Source organism: Juglans microcarpa x Juglans regia, chromosome 1S, assembly GCF_004785595.1.
Source record: "Juglans microcarpa x Juglans regia isolate MS1-56 chromosome 1S, Jm3101_v1.0, whole genome shotgun sequence".
In the NCBI taxonomy this organism is placed as follows: domain Eukaryota; kingdom Viridiplantae; phylum Streptophyta; class Magnoliopsida; order Fagales; family Juglandaceae; genus Juglans; species Juglans microcarpa x Juglans regia.
Genome location: NC_054595.1, coordinates 25,515,123 through 25,529,512, shown reverse-complemented (window position 1 = coordinate 25,529,512; position 14,390 = coordinate 25,515,123). Strand labels below are relative to the sequence as shown.

The 14,390-nt window shown below is 35.4% G+C and overlaps 2 protein-coding genes and 2 long non-coding RNA genes across 6 annotated transcripts in view; 1 reads left to right on the top strand and 3 right to left on the bottom strand.

The window, feature by feature from the left end:
* Positions 1-13: 13 nt before the first annotated feature.
* LOC121246534 lies at positions 14-993 on the bottom strand. Its single transcript, XR_005937127.1, has 2 exons — positions 392-993; positions 14-305 (listed from the first exon to the last, which is right to left on the bottom strand). It is a non-coding gene; the product is annotated as an uncharacterized LOC121246534 (long non-coding RNA).
* LOC121246535 lies at positions 607-1,188 on the top strand. Its single transcript, XR_005937128.1, has 2 exons — positions 607-731; positions 1,019-1,188. It is a non-coding gene; the product is annotated as an uncharacterized LOC121246535 (long non-coding RNA).
* Positions 1,066-4,641, bottom strand: LOC121246533 (inositol oxygenase 1-like). 2 transcript variants are annotated; one of them, XM_041144710.1, is made up of 11 exons: positions 4,279-4,620; positions 4,068-4,170; positions 2,811-2,892; positions 2,479-2,683; positions 2,338-2,397; positions 2,193-2,245; positions 1,949-2,071; positions 1,778-1,847; positions 1,608-1,686; positions 1,433-1,514; positions 1,066-1,332 (listed from the first exon to the last, which is right to left on the bottom strand). In XM_041144710.1, the coding sequence occupies exons 1-11, from the start codon at positions 4,313-4,315 to the stop codon at positions 1,306-1,308; spliced, it is 921 nt and encodes a 306-aa protein (XP_041000644.1). In that variant the 5' UTR covers positions 4,316-4,620; the 3' UTR covers positions 1,066-1,305. The 2 variants fall into 2 exon arrangements, with proteins under 2 accessions (XP_041000644.1, XP_041000643.1); XM_041144709.1 differs by having other exon boundaries at positions 2,338-2,683; positions 4,279-4,641.
* Positions 4,642-7,303: 2,662 nt separating this feature from the next.
* Positions 7,304-14,390, bottom strand: part of LOC121246051 (mediator of RNA polymerase II transcription subunit 6-like) — a 70,843-nt gene continuing 63,756 nt past the window's right edge. The window contains exons 2-6 of one of the 2 annotated variants that reach the window (XM_041144034.1): positions 11,174-11,439; positions 10,232-10,406; positions 9,731-9,800; positions 8,475-8,584; positions 7,304-7,820 (exon numbers count right to left, since the gene is read on the bottom strand). In XM_041144034.1, coding sequence (XP_040999968.1) covers positions 7,659-7,820; positions 8,475-8,584; positions 9,731-9,800; positions 10,232-10,406; positions 11,174-11,427 — 771 coding nt within the window. In that variant the 5' untranslated portion in view covers positions 11,428-11,439 and the 3' untranslated portion in view covers positions 7,304-7,658. Of the gene's footprint in view, positions 7,821-8,474; positions 8,585-9,730; positions 9,801-10,231; positions 10,407-11,173; positions 11,511-14,390 lie in introns of those variants that run through there. The other variant, XM_041144033.1, reaches the window with a different exon arrangement.

Genomic DNA, 14,390 nt, shown 5'->3' with positions numbered 1-14,390 from the left:
AAGTAATATATAATTTAAGCAGCACAACCAATTTCGTAATATTGTAAATAATCATATATTTCTACATTATGACAAGAAGAGAAAATCACGTACATCTTGGATCCAACATGAGGAAGTCTATATTACAGCATACTAAAACGGTATATATTATTCTCATCGATTAGAGGGGTGGTGCGTAGGCGTAGATAGGTGTCAGGAAGATCCATTCTCAGACTGTGTCTCGACCGGAGTGGCGCAGCACCGGCAACAAGACCCAGTTGGTGCAGGCGTGCAGCAGACACAAGCAGGACATACGGGTCTGGTAACTGAAAGATAATACGATAATTCAATCTAAATCCTGTCATGGCCATGGCTGATAATGTAAACAAACGAGGTAATGAAAGGGTTTTACCTCTATGAGTGAACCGAGCTGCATCACATGTTACCATTAACGGAGATAAGATGATTGCAAATACGAAGAAGGACACAAAAACAGACCTCAAGGAGTTTCCTGCAGCCATTGCTTGAAAGAAATAGAAAATAGAAATAGAATTGCTGGGATGAACACAGTGTGTCTATGTGGTGAAGGTATATTTATATTGGTTCTGATCTGGGCCTTACACCGCGCCTCACGGCACTAGGTCAGCTATCTGCAGCATAATTTGAATGGGGAACGTTGACTTCTAACTCTTTGACTGTTGCTGGTAAAGTCTTTGTTGAGCTACCTTTTCTTAAAATTTTATCCATCCCATGTCTGCTGACTATGATTATAATATGTGCCATGGATCGAAGCTTCACCTCCCGTATCACGTATGCCGGGCCGGTTAACATATAAAACCACCTTAGGATTAGGATCAATCCCTACACTTTCATACCATTATTTGGACTGGCTTTATTTGTGAAAAATGTGGTCATCTCAAATTTTTTCATCCACTCACCCCAATTAAGGTAATGTTAGGTACAATCTTAGAGTATCAAGCTTCGCAGGCTCCTTTTAAAAAAAGTGGATAAATTTGAAACCCTGTCTTATATTATAAAGACATGAATAAGAGGAACCGGGATTGTGTTGGTTTCGATGTTCATATTGAGGGAATACTTTCTCATGATAACTTCATATTTCAAACTCACTGTTTTGAAAACACTTGAAAAAGCTTATTTAAAAGCGGTAGAATTAAAATTGCAAACAAAGTACAACTACTGTTTATTACATACAATGATCCCTACCATCAAAGAAAGGAAAATACTAAAAACTTCCACAACTAGAGGCAAGTACTCTGTTTGCTGTGATGCATATCTCAACTCATCAAACTTCAAAACCACTGAGTTTCACCATTTTAGCTTTACAGGGAAGTACTGTAACAAACATAATTTGTGTTAAGAACAAATCAAGAAATGATGCAGTAGGTAAAAGGGAAGAAGAATAATTAGCTTGACGATGCTCAATGGTGTTCACCTTTTCAATAAGAGATAGATAGTATGGCTTAACCTTTTCAACGTCAACTCGAACCTTGCTCTTGCTGTAAAGGTCATATTTGCTGAAAGAAGTTGACATTTAGTATACAGATCAGGAAATGAAATGCAACATCCATAATCTCCAGCTAAAGAGAATTATAATCATATCATCTTACTTAAATATTTGAAGCCATTTCAGATTCTCAACATCCTCCTGGTTCATTAAGTGCTTATATGCTCGTGATCTATGCAATGCTGCAGTAACAAATATTTCCATTGCAACATGTTTGTTAGAAATCGGACATTATTGGATATAACTTGCCGCATTCTTGTACGCTTGTTTTACCGTAGAATGAATGGTATCTGATGATGAAAAGAGCTGCAGAAGGTAGAGTGGTTTTATTTTCCTTTGCTACCTGAAAATTTATGACATGCCAAAGTTGAAGACTTCGTACCTCATTGTAAGTAATGATTAATACGTCAGTTTCATATACATTGTGGGATTCAAATGACGTACCAAATACATGTAGTCATCGTGTCCCCATGACATCAATATATTGTTGAGTCCGCAGACCTCCGAGTAAACTCCATATTCAGTGTTGTAAGCAGGATTGCTATAGTCTGGATTTTCCTCGAAATGCTGTGGTCAGACTTTAATGTTAGATCCGATTTAATCGACCAAAATATGGGTATGAACAAAATAGTTTTGAGTTAGTTAATGATGTCTTTCCTAGAGTGTAAAGATTTGTGGAAATCATTACCTTGTGATGGACAATTGATTCATCAAAAGCACAGCCAACTGGGTATGTGTCCCCTGTATTATCATGTGGTGCATGATCCAGTCAACTGACAGAGTTATTTAGAAACCAAATAATAATGACAACTAGAGAGAAACGCAACACTCACCTACAACAGCCCATTGAGGAAGTTCCCCAAAGCTAGGAAGAAGAAGCACTTTTCCAAGATCTAAAGCGAACAATAGAAATCGAATCAGCTTAACAGCCTCTAAAACTTCATTGCCATATGGTATTAAGAAAGAAAAAATACCATGGATAAGGCCAGTCAGGTGCAGCCAATCTTCAGTGGGATAGTCCTTTCTAATTGCTTCAGCCGTTTGCAACAAATGCTCGATTTGGGGCTCGTCCAAGTCCGGATCACTCTCATCAACAACTTCATTGAGAAGTTCACAACATTCCCATATGCTCATCTCCACCCTGTCCAATTTTCCATACTCTTCTCTCATCTTCTTCACCTGCATTTAATCCAATCATATGTTTTAGAAGTAAACATATGAAATTAATAGAAATGACAAAATCTAGGATGAATAATAGTATTAGTCAGGCAAATAAATAAAGGAACTGCCAAGGAAATCTACTCACAAAGTCATAAGTCTGGTTTATATGATTGGTTCGGTAGAAGTTCTCCACGCCTTCTTGTCTCTGACTTTCAGCATCATAGTCCCTATTTTGCATTTGGCATACAGGGTTTATTACAGACAACAGTTTATTAAGGAAAATTAGACACGAAGACAAATTTACAACTTTTGCCAGTGGTAAAAGGTTGACATCACATCACGTAACAAGGATATTGGGCGCGGCAGGCTGCGTGGACCTAATGTTCGGCCTAGTTTTATTGGGCCCTTTGGCCCAATACTAGGATCACGTTAACAAAGAATTGAGGCTTGAAACTAGGCCCGGAAAACACAATTGTTGCATAAGGCCCATGCTAAAGGCTACATAGCATTAGCAAATTTTAACTAGAATTTGAAATTTTGGCTATAACCAAAATTTTTAAAGAAGTTAATTCACATTGAACTATCATCTTAAAATTAAAATAGTAATATAATATTATATATTTTAATAATATTTTTTAAAAAATTAATATTTTGTAAATACACTTATATTTAATATTTAATATTTTGTATTAATATTAAAATTTAATATTAAAAAAGAGAGATAATTGGATGGAAAAATCATAATATATTGATTTGGTCCTTTTACAGTGGCTCTCCAAATATGACTAGGGATCCTAAATTATTGTAGATTAAAATTTCACAAATATCCCTTTAGCTAGTCCAATACAAAAATTTTAAGTAACAAAAATACTTGGCAATGGCTAGCGCCTAGACCATTGCAAATGCTCTAGAGCCTCTAGTCTTCCATAACACCAGGAAATATCAACATGTTTAAGAAAATTCAAACTCGTTAGTCGTTATGACCACGGAAAAAAGGCCCAAAAAAAAAAAAAAAAAAAATTCGGAGATATTTTGAGGGGCCCCTAGGCCCAATATACCCATTCCAATTATTAAGATCTTCGGATTTCAAACAGAAACAAAAGGCAAATATCTGCTAGAAAAGAAGAATAAATCCTATTAACATTTTTTTACAAAAAGCCTTATTTTGTGATAGTTTTGCTCGAAAACAGGATGTTTTGGAGATCAAAGATGATCCATTGTATAATCTTTTATATATTTTCAGAGTTTAGATTATTTTTAAGAGATCTTCCAGCCTCCTTTGTCAAGTATTGGAGAGCCCAAAAGCCTAGAAACGTTTCCATTATTCCGTCATCTGATTTTATTTGGTTTTGAGCAATGGGAAAAAGAGAAAAAAAAAAAAAAAAAAAAGGGAAGAGCTGACCTAAAGGTGTGGCCGAACGAGTTGATCTGTGGCACAACGAACCCATTATCCAACACCAACTCTTCCTCCTCAATAGGGACCTTCGTCTCCTCTGCTTCAACTCCTGGGATTTAACCAAAATTAAATTCGAAAAAGAAAAAAATATATATTAAAAAGAAGAAATTGACAATAAAAAAGTAAAAAAAAAAAAAGATTAAAAAAGATTAATTACCAAACTCGGAGTACTGCTCATGAATGAGGATAGTCATGATCCCGACACAAAATTATAAACCAGAAAAGCTCAAGAAAACAAAAGAAAAAAAGCAGGAAACCTAAGGAATGTGATAAAGAGTGTGATAGCCGTGTTGAAATTGACATTGTGGGTTTTGGTATTTATAATTGGCCGGAGAGTCCTTCCCTGAGAATTCGCAGGTCTCGAGTCCTTACCTGAAAATTCTCAGTTTTCATTTGCCTTTTATTTTATCTTATTTTATCACACACTATATATTATTTTACAACAAAGTGAAAAAAGAGAGACGTAAATATAATAAGAAGAAGGATAAGAGAGATATATAGAAAGAATGATAAAGTTGGAAACAGAAGGGACTCCCATGCAAGTTGGCAATGAGCAGCGAGAGAGAGAGAGAGAGGGTGGTGGTGTAAAATTAACTTGGCAAATCTTTGCGTTTAGTGATAATTACCAAATTTAATGGGACCCACAGGAGCATTCTTTCGAGTCAGCTCAGGGGTCAGACACTGTTCTGTGGGGGCCCACCTGACGTGGCATCCAGTCAAAATTTTTTGTAACGTACCTACTACCTGTGTCTTTTGTTGTTGTTTTATAGGAAGTTGTATTTCCCCAGCCCTGCTGTTTCTCGTAACGCCACGACTTGTTGAACACTCTCTGATCGCGCAGTCCGCGACGAGCCAAGTGTTGTACAGTGGCAAAGAATAAGGTGACACGTGTGGGAAATATTACACCTCTTTAATTAGACCATGAGCATCGTCGGTAGTAGCTCTCAATTGAGAGAGAGAGAGAGAGAGAGAGAGATTCTAGAGCGAGAGAGAGAGAGATGGCGGTGTGGCTCAGAATAAGATGGAGCACGTAATGTCATTTTCAGCTAGCTGGTACTCTGCAATTACATTGTCCAATTTCTTTTATTTATGGTAATAACATCAGTTTGCAGAGTACAGCTCACGACCCACAACTTGCCACACACACATATACATATATGCGCCGACAATTCTTAGTTTAGAATATCTTGTTGTTTCCAATTCCATGACCAAGGACAGTAAAGTTGGACAATATAAATTTGAAGCCCTCCCTCAAAAATATCCTAATCCACCTGTCTTCAATGCCTGGCAGCATTCCTTTTTACCACTTGGACTGGCTATCTATCTTTTCTTCTCTTTCTTTTTCTCTCGAGAATATCTGTTGCTAGACACTGCCTGCCTCGGAAGAACTTTGAAAATAAGAAATTTTGGAGAGCCAGATATATGGGTCTCAGGGCATATTGGTTAATTGATTCTTTAATCTCCTTTACGTTATCAGGGACAAAAATTAAACAAATATTCGGGTTTCAGTCTTGGTGGATAGATTGCTAGCAGTAGTTCAGTTGTCAATTAAATATGGTAGGTGGTGAGGATATGACTACTGACTACTTGGTCTAATCCTGCATGGAAAACTGTCGTTTTTCTTCTTGTTTAATCTAATCGATTCCCACCCAAGCCCTCATGAATTCTATATCGTGAAAAGAGATTAGGAGCGATCTTAGTATTTTTTTTTTTTTTAATAAGTAAAAGTTTTATTCATCAAAATAGTAATGGGCAAAACCCACGTACAAGGAAGTATACAAAGAAAACATCTAGTTACATTCTAAAACTAAAAAAACGATGACAAAAACTCATTGACAACCCCTCCATTGGATACAATAGCAGAAAACCAACCAAGTAAAGAACTTGTAAAAAATTTTCAGAGTTCATCTACATTACTTTCCTATTATTAAAACACCTTGCATTCATTTCCAACCAAATGTACCACATAATATACAAATGAATTATCTTCCATGCAGCTGCCACTCGGGAGCAAGTATGAAGATTGGTCCAGCTTGCTAGTAAATCGACCACTACTTTTGGCATAACCCAGATCAGTGGCTCTTCTAAACACACCATCCCACAACACTTTAGCCACATTACAGTGTAGAAATAAATGATTCACTGATTTCGCATCTTTTCTACACATAAAGTACCAATCCAAAACAATCATTCCACGCTTTCTCAAGTTATCTATTGTCTAAATATTTCTTATTGCAGCTGTCCATACAAAGAAAGTCACCTTTGACGGAACATGAGCCTTCCATATACTCTTCCAAGGAAAACAAATGTGTTGCTGATTGACCAATAACTTATAAAATTATCTACCTATAAACTTGTTAGAAGCTGTATGTCTCCAGCACAATTGATCCCTGCCATGTCTTCTAGTATCCACTGTGTACAACAATCTGAAAAAATCAGTAACCTCCTCAATTTCCAAAATCCTGAACAGGTCTGGAAAAACTAACATCCCAAAGCATCTCCATTGGAATAGCTCATCATCTTTTAAATTGAAGCCTGTTGATTAACAGCCAATCTGAAAACAATCGGGAAGGCTCTAAACAATTCAATTTATCTGCACCAAACATCAAACCAGAATCTAACTTTTGAACCATCACCAACCACAAAGTTGACTTGTTTCAAGAAAAAATCCCATCATTTCCTAATAAACTTCCATAAACTCACTCCATAAGAACCCCTACACTCCTTGGTGCACCAACCCCCCAATCACTTTCTGTGTTTTATGCTTCACTTTCTCATGAACTAGCTACTGAGCTCACTTGACAAATCTCTCTCTCTCTCTCTCTCATAGTCTACATACAATAGTTGTCTCTCTGTATTGAACATCCTCAAACATATATTCACTTTCTTAATATAGAACTTCATCTCACTTTTGTTTGTATTTTTTTTTAAGATTCACGTCAGAGATCGTATCAGTAAGAGTAAAAAGAGTATTTCAAGATGATCGCAATACTTATATTCAACTTCAAACCAGGACATAAAAATTAAGACTGGAAATATATTTTCCAATCAACTCAAAAACAAGGAAAAACACAACAAAATGTCAAAAACCATTACTGAAATAGAGCTTTTCAAGTTGGGTATGAACATGCAAAATAAGAAAAGTAATCAGCTGCCCAGACCAGATCTTGCTTTAGAGTCACTTGGAACTAAGAGTGCTCAACTTGTATATCCCATTACATTTGTTTGAGCAAAAGCTTAAATGCAAAATGTTTACACTCAATCCTCAAAATGGAGATATGCTACAAGGGAAAATCAATATGTTAGTTTGAACTTACACATGTTAGGTGCATTGTCGGCATACATGTTATGTCACGCTAACCTTTACTACAGATCATGACCAGAACTTCAAATGGTGAAGGTTTAATAACCAACAAAAGGGACTTTTTGGAAGACATTTAAGTCAGAACTTAGCTGCATGAAAAATTCATCTCTCGAAGGTAGCATCCACGTCCAATATACTCTTGGATGCTGATAAATCTGGGAACTGGATGTTCTTCAAATTTTCATTCTTTTAGCTGGACCTTGATCGATGATGGGGTCAACTGAAGGAGCTTGCGGTTCTCCTGATTGCGGGCCTTCGGGTCCTTTCTCTGCATCAGCAGTGTGAGGAGGCACATAGCCTTCTGGAAATGGTGGTGGTGGGGGAGCCGGAGGTAACTGCTCAAAAAGAGAGGAGAAAGAAAGCAAAATTCCTAGTATTCAGATTTTAGACTCACAAAAAAAACTGTGGCTTACAATCAAACTGAGAACCAACTCAGCCACTTATTTTCAAAGGGAAAACATTCATCTTTTGCCAAGACGTAAAACATTTACGCTAACAGAATATAAGAAACTCACAACCATGGTCTTGCATTACTACTTTATGCTTCCATAGACCAACGTGGTTGTCAGAATTGAGACTTCGATTAGGTAAGGGGAAAAACAAGGTCAATGATAAATACCGGAATAAAATATAATGAGTATTCAAATGCCTCAATGGGTTACATTTGCTGTCAACTCAAATTGGAAGAAAACCAAAGATGTGCATATCAACCAGCATATAAATAGACGTAAGGGCTATTTGTTTCCTTGTTTTAGAAAAAAGGGCAGGAGAGGGGGGGGCAACCAGGGTTTGGTATATTCTAAGTGGTACCATAGTAGAAATGAAGTAGTTCAATCAAGTTTCTTGATCTCCCCATGAATTGTATTTTTATTTTCACAATTCCAATTCACTAGGCAAATTCAGTCGATTCTTTTGAGTAATATATCTGGAAATGCCATACTCAATGACTCCTTAATGAGAAAAAACTTCCAAAGACATAGAGAGGTTACCTTGCGTTGCAAGGATGCAAGAATATGATCTACTCGCTTAACTTCCTTAAAATCAATAGTTTCTTTAGCAACCTTCGATTCCAAGGCTGCACTGTCATTTTCAGCATCAACTGCATCAGAATGACAACAAAATCAACATGATAAAAACACGATACCCCTGCCCCCCGGGTGTGCGGGGCGCAGAAAAGGAGAAAATGCCACAATCAAAACATATGGCAATGCCATGCATGCTGGCCAATAGAATGACCAATCTGTTATGATCAGCCCTCTCCCCCAGCAACCCATGCTATAAGAAAGAAGATAACCAAGAACCTATCCAAGGATGATTACTTTCAGAGCAATGTGATAAAACAATTTTCGAACTTTTAAGGCATCGACCATATCATAGACAAGGTATGACTGGACTAGGCTATGCTCAATGCCAAATATTCCAGGACAAAGTTACTTGGGGTCGAGCTAATGACTTAACTACCCTAATATCTAAGGATTCCTAAACAATGCCCAAACCCATGTTATCAAAACATAGCAACTCCAAACAAGATTTTTCTCCTTTAAAGTTGGAGTAATGACGGAATAATTAATTATTATCTAACAGATCCAATGTTTTCTGCAAAGCATTTAAGCTTTCGAGCAGTTAACTTGTGGGTAATATCGATAAAAAAAAATAGAACATCATATGTTTAGCAATGACAAGACATCTCAGAACATGAACACAAATGAATTATCTTATAAGTTTAAGGGAGGAGATTGGGATACCCCCCATATTGAGTGAGTATAGGTGGAATGGGATCTCACGTTAGAAGGGTGGAAAAAGGTCTTGCTCTTTTATAATGATTCAAAGGGCTCCAATTGTACCACCTTTTGGTCCTTTTGGAGTATGGACCCAGATGTGGCTTGGGCCTTCCTTGGGGCATTACAATAGTTTAGGTTAAATTAATTGCATCTTATGTAGAATGTTCAAAATCATAACCCCTAAGAATTCAAAGCAGTGAAACTCAAATAAACCAGACTTATAAACTCAAATGATAGGATTCCAAAGTTGCACTACTACACATATCTACTAAAGCTCTAGAGCTACACCCTTCCATAAGTCAAACGCATAACCATTATGCTGAATAACCCTTTTTTCGATAAATTTCTTTTATGTCACCTTTTGATAGTGGATAATCATTTTGGCATAAGTAAAAGAGAAAAGACACAATTTTAGGGCACAGGAAGCATAAGGAAAAGAAGCAAAGTCAGAAGCAAGCAGCTACCATATCCAATCTTCTCCAACTTTGAGGCAGCAGTAGTAAAAGCCTTGGATATATAATAGAGAGCCCGCCCCTGCAACAAAACTATGTAATTAGGAGCAAAAAAAGTTGGTCCTTTAAGATTAAATATTAAGAACTTATAAAAAAAATATTAAATATTAAAAAAATGATGAATAACAATGATGTATATTTGAAAGCAGCCTTCGTATTGCAGTTTTTCTTGATATCACTGTTGGGCAGTGCAAGAACATTTACAATCCCAACTTCTGCACTTAAAAGAATAATGACCACCTACAGCATCCATATGGCAATAATGTAGCATAAGCATGAATCTAAAATATTGGGTTTTAAGAACCTCAGTTTTCATTGTTTTGAGAAATTGGCATGACTAGCGTTTCCAATACACTGTGCACACTTTCATTCCAATAAATGCTGACATGCTTGTATGCATACTTTTGCAAGAATAAATATCGTAGGGACAAAAGGGAAGACATACGAACTTACAACTCGAGCAGCAAAAACATTGCAAAGCTGGGGTGCTTGGTAAATCGATCCATCCAAAACATAATAAGTGAGCATCGGTGTAACCTTTTCAGGACCATCCCTCTTTTGCTTGCGGATAACAAATAGATGGGGCTCCATAACTTCATATAGCATGTATTCTATACCTGCCATTTTCCTGTCAACAAATCAATCACAATCTTTAACAGCACCTTGATGTGGGTCGCTACAAGTACAAACTGCTATCAACTTACATTGCAAGATTTTCTTTTGATCAGTAACTTACATTGCAAGATTACTTAAACCTTGCATTCATAAATTACTCAGAAACTATAATTATTAAACCGGTACCTGACCATGACATAGTGTAGGTCTTGTGTCACCCAGAGAGGGTCTTGGGTCACCGAGTCATTGGTTCAACCAAGGTTACGGGTCAAATTGCATGATCTTTTATAAATTAATTAAATACTGATAACATTTATAAGAAAATTTTGAAAAATAAATTTGAGAAACTGCAAAATAAATGTAAATGACATATTCACAATAGAAATATAGAGAAATATGAAGAAAAACTTACGGCAATATTAATTTTCAAGCTCTGTTTTTGAATATATGTTGATTTGGACATTGATTCACACTACGTCAATACTGATACTTGAAAATTTCCAATTAAAGATTAGGGTTAACTTCACGAAAAGAAATAGAGGCACATAAGAAGAAAGATTATACAAATAGAAATAAAGAGAATTCAACTTAAAGAAAAATTTCACGAAAAAGGTCAGAAATTATGAAATGGAAATAATTTAAATCATTTGGGATTTTTAATTTATTGTGCATAAATCAAGAGATTCAACAATGGAAAGCACTAAAAATACAAATAATAATAATAATAATAGATGTATGTAAATGTATTTGTTAGGGAGGGAGGGTTTTGGGGGAGCTTACGAGAGGTGGGAGAGATCAAGTGGGTGAATGGAGCGCATGCGAAGCTGCTCGTTGTTGCAGGTCCAGTCGTAGAAGGGTGAGAGGGCGAAGTAATCGAAGACGAGGTTGCGGTCGAGAGGGTAGGTGTTGAGCCACAGCTGGTCCCTGAAGCATATTCCGGTCATGTCAGTTCCCGGAGGCGCTGGCGGAGCTGGTGGGCCGCCTTCCAACCCCGGGTTCGCCGGCGGAACAGAAGCCACCGGTGGGGTCGCCATCAGGCTGGCTCGGTTTGTTAATCAGTCAGTCGGGTCGTGTGTGCGCTTACGACCAGTGGGTGCGATGAAAGGTTTTTTTCCTTTTTGTTTTTTTTTTTAAACTAAACTATGGTATTATTACTGCAGCGACAATATTTAAGGTTGTTAATGCGACATTATCTGGTGTTATAATAACTTATTAGTTTACACCAACATATGATAAATTTAAATATTCATTTAAAATATTTTATAATGTAAAATACGATATCAATTTTTTTTTAAAAAAATCAACATTTCTGTATACATAATATATTTTTCTTTTTTCATTTTTCATTTTTCTGTAATTTGTAGTATCCAAAGTATAACTTGCAGTATATCAATCTTTGATATCAACTATGGCTAGTTCTTCCTCGGCCGCTTGGACAAGGTTGTCACTTTTCCGTCCCCATCCTTTGCTCATTCATATATACCTAAATTCAACATCTCGCAATTATATCTACAATGCCAAATGATCATATTGACGATCTTTCACCTTCATTAATCAGTCATCTCTATATTCTGAAGAGTAGTGATCTCGACCCGAGTTAACGATCATCTACAAAAATAATCAAATATACAAGAAACTTACCAGAATTGGTAGTCTTGGCCCAAGTTAACGACTTTAATATCATAGGGTACTCTACCTGCTGTGTTTGGTTTGATTTAAATAAAAAAAAAAACATGGGAATACGAGAAAAGCCAACTAACTTGCTCTAAACATTTGATAAACTTGGTTTACAACAATTCTTTTTACGAGATGAGATAAGATGAGATGAGATGGTGGTGTTGTGTTTTTCTAGATCACAATAAACTTGTTCCATATTTCTTAATAGTGCCATATATTTATTGAAAAATTTTATTTTCAAGTTTGTGTATAGAATACACTTAGTAAAGAATTTACGTGACATAATGTAATTTAAAAAATAAATTTTAAAATATAAATCTTACAACTCAAATCTTACCATTAAACTTTTCTAATCCGGTCATGATCACTGCTCCAACTTGGTCGACACCTCTCATTCATCCGGAGTCTATTCTCTCCATTTAATAATACCCATTATGCATAAAATGTGGAATACATTAAGCTCTAGTCATCTCATCGTAATATCTGATCACTACAAAAAAACAAAAAAATAACTTTTTAATTTTTAATTTTCAATTTTTTCATTTAATCATTATCACTTTTACAAATTTTTAAATAAAACACAAAAAATAATTCAATTTTTTTCAAATCTCGAAACAAAAATATAAATACAAAAGTTTGGCTAGAACTATGTGACTAAATTGATAAGTTTGGATAGGATTAGGTGATTAAGATGATAGACTTCATCTTATTTTTGATTTTGTAATTTAGATTAATGTAAAATACTTTAACTTTATCTATAACTATTTTGAGTTTATCTAGAAGTTATTATGAAGTGTTTTAGATAAGTCAAGAGTGTAAAAATCGAGTTCCAAGGAGTTTGTAATTATTCAGAGAAGAATTTGAATGGAAATCTGCTTCTGCTGAGAAGATTTAGTGCCAGGTGTCAGTATCCCGTCAGGAGAGTTATTCGCAACAGAGTTGCTCCATTAGCAGAGTCTTATTGCAACTCAAACTGCTTCCGGATTATTTATTTAAGAGATTCAATTGGATTGCAACTCAAACTGCTTCCGGATTATTTATTTAAGAGATTCAATTGGGTAACTGACTTGGTGACTTTGCTTGGTATTATTGAAGAGTATTATTTTCCGAGTGCTTGTGTGAGAAAATTCACTCGAGAAATTTCTAGTTATTTTTCTCTCTTCAAGTGAGTTCATACTCCATGTTGGAGATTGATTGATTGTGTTAAGTTACTGGAGTTTAAGGAGAGAAGTCAATATTTGAATATCGTCAGAGGTTTTAACTACTACTGCGGTATAGGCAAATGGGTCGTTTGCCGAGTCAAGTAAGAGAGTCAATTAGTAAAAGTTGTGTAATTGATTTTCAAATAATAAAATTGAATTTCTGAGTTTGGTTGTCTCGTAGAGTTTTATCTTTAAAGAGTTCTTTAAAGAGTTTTCATTCGTAACCAAATTTGGTGTAAATCAATACTTTATAATTCATGTTATGTATTTGATTGATTATCAAATTATTTCATTATTGATCACTAATCAATTTGTTGATTGAATGGGTAGAACGTGGTAATACAATATATGATACTTGGGTAATTTAAAAAAATTATATTTAAAAATTATACTTTAACAATATTTTAACTTTATAATATTATTATTCAAATTTTTTTTATTTTCTAAAATTACATAAAATATCTTAATTCAAACTATTTTACTATTATTTACAAATTATTTTATTACCATTCTCAAATCATCTCATTGTACAAACGATTTGCTACAATTAAAGAATCCTATTTGCCTACCCCAAAGTCGACATCAACCAGTACAGGGCTTTCGAGTTTTCCTCAAGTGGTCCTCTTCTTTCATTTTCCTTTCTTCGGCCTTTTCTTTTACGTTCACTCCCCCAAGTCGTCGATTCTAATCATCTTTCATTTTTATATATTTCATTTGTCTTCTGGTAGCAATGGCTTTAAAATATTGAAGCCAAAATGAGAGGAAACTGAAGTCTCTCTTGAAGATCAAATTAATCGCTTGTTTCAATGAATATACTGAAATTCAGTTGTTTCAATTACTATATATAGTTGGTACGTATTCTCTTGAATATTACAAAATAAGTAAATAAATTTGATCCATGCATTCAGACATTAATATTGGATATTAATGATCATAACATGGCAGTAGTACTGGCGCTTGCTGTTGGGAAAAATTAATCAGATCATTTAAAAGGAAATTTGATTTTAAGAAAAAGCCCCCATAAAAATTGCAAATACGTATAGAGAATTTTTAGGGACCATGCAGATCAGTCGTTGATTTCTTCTGAGTGTGGTCCATGACATTGAAATTGTCGTATT

Coding starts and splice junctions, on each gene's coding strand:
- LOC121246533 (XM_041144709.1), bottom strand. CDS start 4,315: ATGACTATCCTCATTCATGAGCAGTACTCCGAGTTTG. Junction 2,684..2,810: donor TAAACCAGACTTATGACTTT/GTGAGTAGATTT, acceptor GATTAAATGCAG/GTGAAGAAGATGAGAGAAGA. Junction 1,848..1,948: donor ACGATGACTACATGTATTTG/GTACGTCATTTG, acceptor ATAAATTTTCAG/GTAGCAAAGGAAAATAAAAC.